The sequence below is a fragment of the Gavialis gangeticus genome, unplaced genomic scaffold, assembly GCF_001723915.1.
Source record: "Gavialis gangeticus isolate Ggan-Ray unplaced genomic scaffold, GavGan_comp1, whole genome shotgun sequence".
Lineage (NCBI taxonomy): Eukaryota > Metazoa > Chordata > Crocodylia > Gavialidae > Gavialis > Gavialis gangeticus.
The window spans coordinates 14,891,947-14,900,958 of record NW_017729016.1 but is presented as its reverse complement, the minus strand read 5'-3'; the positions used below and the strand labels follow the sequence as shown (position 1 = coordinate 14,900,958).

Below are 9,012 nucleotides of genomic sequence, written 5' to 3'. Positions count from 1 at the left end.
GCAGTAAGGGTTGAGGATGGAGGGGAGATGACTTTTGTGGGGTTGGAAAAGTTTTCCAAAGCAGGACCTCTTTTCTTATGCAAAGAGCAGTATGGATGCAATGCATCTTGCAGGGTCTTAGTAGTGTCTGAATCCCATTCTGATATTTTGAAAATACTAATCAAGGATGGGTATATTTAAATACTTTCTAACCAGAGAAAATACTTTCTTTTCATAACTTTTTTCAAGATTAATAATTATGTATATTTATATTACCATTGGATGTATGGTCTCTAATGAGGCTGGAACATTATTGTAGTAGTGTCTGTACAGCCACATAGTAAGGGTGGGTAGTCTTTTCTCCAAGCTGTTTAAATCATAAAATACTCTGCAATACACAAAACAGCATATCCCCCCTGCCTTCAACAGTCCATAACTGAAGAGAATGATGTCTATACCATGTCTGACACTCTGGAAATCCTACAGTCGGATGCATGCATATGGACCCTTGCACATCCACTGAAGCCAGGGGAGTCTGAGCAAGGAGGTCCAACTATATCTATAGTGGGTTTTTCTCCATATTTTGATGATAACCCCACTGTTTGTAGGCCTAACAGATAATTGATAAATGTTTCAGTTGTAAAGTTAGTAGCTGAAAAGAATGAATCAAATTCATCCTTGGCATCCAGTAGCTACACTGAAGTGAGTGGAATGACACCTGGGATGAATCTGATACCTGCTGCCTTTACTTATCAGGAATACCACTTAGTCAGAGACTTTATGAGGAAGCCCTAGGCTGTTTATGCTGGCTGTGTTTACAATTCAGGCGAAGAGAAATCAGAAAGAACAGGTATAGGAACAAGCCACAAAAATACTCTGTGTAATGTAATCTTCTCTCTCTAATAACAGGGTAGCACACTGAGAAAACGGAAGATGTATGAAGAATTCCTGAGCAAGGTCTCCATTTTGGGTCTGTTGCCCTTTGGGCTTCAATGCTAGTTTCTTTGTTACATGTGTTGTCGCTATACATTTTGGTCTTGCATGAGATGATGAAAACTGCAGTGGTCAAAAAGGCCTCAAAATAGCATCTCCAGCTAGAATCAAGCTTGGAGGAAATTGAAAGGGCACTAGGACTCATTTTTTTAATCCTAACTGTAGACCAAACCTTGATGGGTAAAGTCATTCATGGAAAAATTTATAGACAAATGCAAGTGACTTTCTGCTAAATAAAGTTGCAGTAAATGTCACGTGGGCAGTTGAGGAAGGAGTGTAGTAATATGAATGTGTCATAAAGTCCTTCCAGCTAACAGGTGAGAAACTTCTTCTTACAAGAAAGATGTAGTCCCGTATATGTATTTATGTGGGCTAGCAAACTAACACCAGGAATCTAAATGGGTCGAACTTTTTTCTTCCGTGTCTTTTATAGCCTCTGTCTCACATTCTTAAAACATCTGTTTAGCTTCTTGCCGTAGGATTTTGTTTCCCTTTGTTTAATGTGATAGCCACGAAATATGGACATGTTCTCAATGGCCTGCAGTAGGACAAACAACAAATCTCTAATGTCTGACCAATTTATCACCATTAGGAGAATAAAAACTTCTAATAAGGACAATGGTTTTAGAGTCTAACAGTTAGATGGTAAAATGAAATGTCAATTCTGTAGAAAATACATCAGGTACTTGAAGTCCATCTATGGCTACTTTTTTAAGAAAGTTAAATCAGTATATTGTATAATTCAGTAAAACTCATCATGATTGCTATTTAAAACATTGATGTTTGTGCATTTAGTTATTCTTCTGCCATTTTAGCTATCTGGCAGAAACTTGAAAAGAAGGAACACTTTCTGAAAATGTACTTGAACTTTTCAGTAGATCTCATGCCAGAAATTTGCAAGAAATTACACTTATATTCTTAGAATAAGGTCAGGTAAATCATTCACTTAACCATATAGTTTTCACCTCTTCCACAGCAGAATGCAAAAGTACCCTTCTTCATTAACCAACTTAAATCTTCTTCAATTAACAGTACAAATTATGCCAAATTAGATAAATGTTCCAAGCAAATAAGCCCTGCACCTGCATTAATGAGGTACAATTATATCAAGACATTAAAAATCAATTTCAGAGTGTGACGTTATTGAACGACGAATTCTCTTAAGGATGGAAGTTGGCAGTGTACCCGAAATGCGCTAGCACTTCACAAACCTCCCATTGACTTCAGTCAGCCACTTCTTGAAATGCGTTTGGGATTACAATATGCATTTTACCCCAGGAAGGACTAAGTAGAAACTTCAGATTTTGGAACTTTTTCTTTTATAAATGCAGAAAGTCAGTAAGCAACATAATGCATTATTGTGGGAGTGTTGAGGATTTAGCTGAAATGTCTAAGAATATTTAATGTATCTAAACAGTAAGTGACAGCTGGCAAACTCAGCAGTTATTTTAGTAATCTCAGCTAACAGCACCAACAAATCAACCCAATCTCCTACCTTAATCTGGTCAGAACTCAGTAATTTCTTGAAATAAACACTTACTCTTGGGTTTTAAATATAACTTTTCCAGGTTTGAGTACTTGCTCTAACTAGTCATCTATGACATTTTAGAAGCAATGTTTAAAAAAAAAGAAAAACAGCCCTCATCACTTGCATTCAAGTTTATTTAGATTATAGGTAGCTGTTTTGGTACGTAGAGCAAGAGATGAGCAAATTATGACTTTGAATTCTTTCCTCTCAGACTGTTGAAATATAAAATGATAATTTGATTAAAAATATTTAGAGATTATAAAATTTGCCTAAAATCTGCTTTAGCTGCATGTTTGAGTATAACTCTGGAACTGAAAGAGCTTTAAAGAGTTTCAGTGCCTCTGTAAACTTTTGATTTGTGGGGAACATTAAATAATGCATTTGTAGTAGTACAGTCCCTTTAGACAAGAGAGAGACTTCGTGACTAGAGCTACAATTAGCTTTGAATTTTTCATAAAGCCAACTGAAGAAAAAGTTTAAAGGACTCTTTCTTTTCTTTGTTAATTACTGAATTCCTTTTTTTTAAATCAGAAAGCCAGTTCTTCCACTCTTTACAAAAGGGTTTTATGCATACTTGTAATCAAGCAGTAAGTACACTTTTTGAATATCATACGAACATTATTTTTTTTAACAGGCTTAAACTGATGTTTTCAAAATAAAGGCTATAAATGTGCTGGAAAAGTGTATTACTAAGTGACCATGGAAGAAAGAAATGGAACCATTATTTTTTACACAAGGATGAGGAAATGTATTACTTAAAAATACTAAGAGTTGCAAGTGCCAGGTATCTCCAAAGTATTGACAACTATTTTGGCCACATGATTTTAGTAGACCCAATGCATACCTCTGATTCAGGTCTCACTTTATTTCATTTGAAATGATTAATGACAGCAACAAAACTGTCTTTTCTATAATATTTCTAAATAGTGTCTGGTAGAATTTATCAAGACTAGGCCAGATTCAGTCCAGACCTTAGCAGGTATGACTTCACGTAATTCAGACTAAGACCCTACTAACTCTAATTAGCATGAATGAATAACGTCGCGTTATATGCCATTTTAATGTTTTACTGGCAAATTCTGCTTTGAGGATGTAGAACAATTTTAGTTAAGCCGAGGTGAATAAGAGATCTTTCCCATTGGTCAAAATTGCTTCCGATATTGGGTTGTAATCTTAATATAGTACCTAGGAGCCCAATCCTGCTACCATTCATAGTGATATGAGTTTGTCATTGGCTTAAATGGGAGAGTAACCCGTGAACCAAATTTTCATCTCACAAAGGCTCATTTGAACTGCTGAAGAAGGAGGCTATAACTAACCCCCTACAAAGCCCCTCAGCAGGGACTAGCTCCCACATTATGTTAAGATATCAGGGTTTACCCTTGCACCAAACATCATGCCCAGTCTGGTGCTGGCAGCTAAATCAGAAGAAAGGGGATCTCCATCCTACTTGTTCTTAAGCTAATATGTGGGGCTCATCTACAGCAAGGGGATCTTAAAACAAGTCCCAGGCTGCTCTGATTCACTGCAGGGTCAGAGGTAGCACAGACCACACCACAGAATTGGGAAGCCATAACCATCCGTTACATTTTTTTTATGATTTACTGTATCTTGGCCATTAGTAATCACACAGATATTAAATATCCTCATGTATCCTGAGGAGAGGCTCAGGAAGAATGCATGGATGAAAGCAAGCAAGCCAGCAGCATTTGTTTTTACTTTTCTATCTACTATTTCTTTTAAAACACCAGCAGAAGTATCAGAGCCCTTGTGTTAGGTACAAATCTTGTGCCAAAGGTAGACATTTTAACCATAGATATCTATGATCTTCACTATTTTAGAATCACTGGACAAATGGGAACGACTGACAGTAGCGGATGCATTAGAACCTGTCCAGTTTGAAGATGGAGAAAAAATCGTGGTGCAGGGGGAGCCAGGTGATGACTTTTTCATCATTACAGAGGTAAGTCTGGCCTCAAGATAGAATTTTCCTTTGTGTGGGAATGATCATGCTACTGTATGGAAAAAAGCAGGGCCAAATTTAATCTCAGTTATTCCATCATAAAGCTGGAATAACCACTAAAATCTGTAGAGTTATGCCAGGTGCAGCGGTGATGAGAACTAGGGTCATTGGCTTTGTTGTTGCAGACCTGGAGCAGCTGTGTAATAACCTAAGAATACCAACATGAAATAATTTCACAGTTACTATCTGCAACCTGGTCACTGAGGTAGAGTTATTGTGTAGCTGTATTTGGATTTTAGACCTTCCTATGCTAATGTACTGGCCTTCCTGATTTCATCCCTGCATGCCTGAGCAATATTCTTATACTCCTCCGTAGTCATCTGTCCAAGCTTTCACTTCTTGTAAGCTTCCTTTTTGTCTTTAAGCTTATTGACGAGTTCTCTGCTAAGCCAAGCTGGTTGCCTGCCATATTTGCTATTCTTTTTGCACATTGGGGTGGGTTGTTCCTGTGCCCTCACTAAGATCTCTTTAAAACACAACCAGCCACCTTCCAACAAACATTTTGGAGAGAATGTTATAAAGGGTGAGCTGTTTGCTATAAAGATGACTTCTCAGCTCCAAACCCCAAAGTTACACAGCTGCTTTGCCAAAGCTGGGAACCCTACAGCTCAAAGCTTACCCTAAATGTTGAAAAGGACTCTCTAGAGAGAGAAAGTGTAGGAGGAAGTATGACAGAAGGTCTGGCAGGAGTGGTCTGAAACAGCAGGAGCTTTCCATGGAGAGGTAAGAGAAAGATAGACAGGTATATATAAATAGATGTGTATTTGTTTAAGATTAATTTTCTGTGGAATGCTTCTGTTCTAAATAAAACATACTTGGCTTTAAGAAAGCAGTCTGGTCACTGGTTACCGCTGGGCATCTCTCTTAGAGGGAACTGCAGGTACTGATCAGACTTGGGCCTCCAGTTCATGCCTGGAGGCTGCAGCCCAAGGCCTGGTCTAAGTAGCAGAATCACGTGATTTGTTTGGTTTCTCCACTGAGAGAAGTGACAGCTTGAGATCTAAGTTGGGGAGGAGGTAATCGAGGGCACCAGGATTGGTCAGGGAGACAGACCAGAAAGTAGGACAGGTGGCCATGGTCACTTGTTCCTTTACTTTGTCCAAAACCAAATCTGGAGGGCTGAGACACTTTCTCACATGGGCTGGCAGACTAATAAGGTGGTTGAAAATACTGACATCCTTTGGGTAATCATCTGATACTTCCTTTTCAGCTACTCTTTCTCTCTTTTGCCTTCCAAGCAAACAGATGTTCTTCCATGCTCTCCTGAAAGAAATATTTTGATATACTGTCTCTGTCTCTCTCTCTCCCTGTCTTCCTCTCACTACATCTATTTTGAGGAGATAGATGCAGAAAGATTTTGGAGAGGATCGTACTAAAGATAGCAAAGCAGTTTTAGGATGTGACTATATTCTTACTATATAAGAAGATCCAACTTCACAGATCTGGAAGCAGGAGTTTTGGGTACTTGTGGATTTTGGGGCAGGTGCCTGTGTGCAAGAGGGCCAGTATTTGACTCATAAGCAGGATACTGTGTATGAAATGCTGTGCGGGGTTTATATGAGGGTGCAGAAGAACTCATGTCATTGTGGGCCCAGTTTTCAATCTGACTTCTATTATGGTGCCTGCCAAATTGTCAGTGTCAATAGCACTTGCATGTCAAATCAGTAGCTAAGTGACATTAATTGTGCCCAAAAGACAAGACTGAACAACAGCCGTGGATAAAAAAAAAAAGGGCAGGGGACAGAAATTTGTCAGGGAACTTATTTTTACCTAATAAAGAACAGCAAGAACTCAGTTTCTTTTTAGAATGGCAGCATGTACATTCCAGCAAGTCTTACTAACATTTCTGTAGCTCCACGGGGCTATACAGCGTAAACTGATTTCCTGAGCCATCAGATCCCATGTGGAAAATTGGCAGCGTGCTTAAGAATCACCAAAGGTCTTTATTTTCCTCCTCTTTACTGAACAGCTGCTAAGACTTGAATGAGTAGTAAAGCATTAGTGCTGTATACTTATCTCTCTTCATCACTCCCTCCATTAATTCATCCATGCCCTCCTCAAAGTCTACACGTTTCTTCCTTTGGAAGCCACCTCTGGTTTTTTGTGCATTCAAAAATGAAAATGTCGCACTAGTTATTTCATATACAGCTGTAACATGCATGCTTGCTTCTTCTGAGGTGGTTCACTATTTGTTCTCACCTTCATTTTACAGGGATTTTGGGCTTAGATACAAAACTTTTCTTCAGGAGCTGTGATCAGAACTATGAGGAAAAAAATATTTTTCAAACTTTGATCGAAAGCGGCTTGGCTGGTTTGTTGTTACTTATATCCAAAAAATACTAGCTTCCGTTACAGGATTTTTTATGTACATGAACTTTTATCTCAAAGCACACTGCGAATGTTACCAGTTGATTTGTGTGCTATTAATCCAGGAATCATTTTACCTGCTGCTGAAATGGAGCCACCTGAGCATGAGATCTAGCAGTTCAACCATTCACAGCAATTTTGGACCTGATATTAATTCCTTATTATTATGCATCATAGGTATACATGGCATACCTTAGAAAAGGCAGTAGCCACTCAGCCTTTGAAATAATAGGGGCTTTCTTTTTCAGAGACTTAAGTCCCAAAAGGCAGGCTCATATTGTACAACATTTCCCAGTTCTCTCACCCTGATACTTGCATTTTAAATAATTAGCATTGTGGTTTTTGTTAACCCACTGAATTCACCAGCCATGTTTCATTCTCTAATATGGTTTTGATGTGCTAGCATTCCAAGTATGTTGGCTCTCCAGATGGAAAAGCCAACATACTCCATGGGTGCATCTATGAGAAACGATATGTTGCCATAGCAATGAGGTATGGCGATGTAGCTTGTCGCTATGGTGATGTAGCATTGGTGGGGACGAACTGTGATGCCGATGCTACTGCACAGTAGCAGTGAACAGTCGGGGTCAGAAGTGACCTGTATGCTGCCACGACTGTGAAGTAACAGCGGTTACTGTGCAGCTGTTTAGTACTTACTTCAGTAAGTACTTGATTTAGTAAGTACTAAATGACTGTGCAGTAACAACTGTGCAGTTTAGGGGCACATGTAGACGTGCCCCAGGAATGGTAACTGACTGGTGCTACTATGCCTGATGAAACACATATATATTCAGCAGTGCTTAAGTCCCACCACCAATAGTGGTGCAATCAAATTTTCACTCTGCAGGAAAATCTGAAAGCCTGCTACAAATTAAACCAAGAATAGTACCATATTTTCTTGCAAACTACACACACCTTTTCCCCCCAGATCACCACCTGGTATTGGGGTGCAACTATTAAACAAGAAGCTGATTTTCTGCCCCCAGTAGAAGCAACCTGCTTTGATTCCTGCTTCAAAGGGCAGCAGCTGCTGCATTACTATTCAGGCAGGTGAGGCAGTCAATTCACTTAATGCCTCAATGTTCTTCACTTCACAGAGTTGTTAACAACCATTCTCTGTTTTTTAATGGTCTTGATGTTCCAGCAATCTTTCTTAGGGCAATTTTGCTGCTGTTCCTCATCTCTCTCTTCCTATTTCACAGCCTTGGAGACACTGTAGCTGTTTTTAGAATCATAGATATACCCATGGAGACCAGTCTTCAGCATTAGGTAGGATTTTAGCTTTAGTTTATTAGGAAAGGGAGGATGATTCAGCTGAAGATTAGGCTCTGTCCCTGCTATAGGCAGCCCTAACTCTGGGAAAAACATCTTTTTTTCTGCATTCTGCCTTCTAAAAACCAGGTATATATTATTTTCTGGAGCATGTTGTATACAAGAAAATATGGTGTTCTCTAGTTAGGCTATATCTACAGGATTTATATCCATCAGTAATGTTCTTGTCTGTTGATGGTGTTCTGGCTCTTCCATTGTTCACTCACCCTTGTTGAATTGCAGCTGTTACTCTTCAGGCTTTTTTTTTGGTTTGTTTTGTGGCACTTTCAACAGTTGGGCCTGCATTCAGGAAAGCATCTTGGTGATGCAGTGTTATCTATATTATGCAATACTAAGAACACATTTAGGCTCCTTAATGTTATCAGGGATCCCATCTCTAAGGGTATTTCTGAATACAAATGGAATAATGAGGCACCGTGGTACTTTTCCAGAACAGGGCCTTGGTCTTTTTTTCACTGGCATATTTGTCACACCCATTTCAACATGGAAGACACAAGGTCCATTTCTGTCCTTATTTATACTTGTGCACTCTCATTGGCCAGTGAGATTACATGTATGTGACACAAGTAAGACAAGCTCTTGTTATATTGTAAGCAGGAATAAAGCTTATCCTTCTTAGTAAAGTGCTGTGAGATCTTGGGAAAAGGAGTGCTAGGAAACAGCCCATCATTATCTACCCAAACTTTACTGGAGTGGGAACTGAGGTATATTATTAATTATTGATGTTTAGGTAGGACCTAGAAGTTTCAAGCTGTTGGGGGCTCTTGTGTTAAGCATTATACAAATGTGT

At 39.0% G+C, this 9,012-nt stretch overlaps 1 protein-coding gene across 3 annotated transcripts in view; it reads left to right on the top strand.

Moving 5' to 3' along the window:
- PRKAR1B (protein kinase cAMP-dependent type I regulatory subunit beta) overlaps positions 1-9,012 on the top strand; it is a 138,063-nt gene that overhangs the window by 106,265 nt on the left and 22,786 nt on the right. For all 3 annotated transcript variants that reach the window (XM_019512899.1, XM_019512898.1, XM_019512900.1), the window contains exons 8-9: positions 889-949; positions 4,342-4,463. In XM_019512899.1, the coding sequence (XP_019368444.1) occupies positions 889-949; positions 4,342-4,463 (183 nt within the window). The remainder of the gene's footprint in view (positions 1-888; positions 950-4,341; positions 4,464-9,012) is intronic.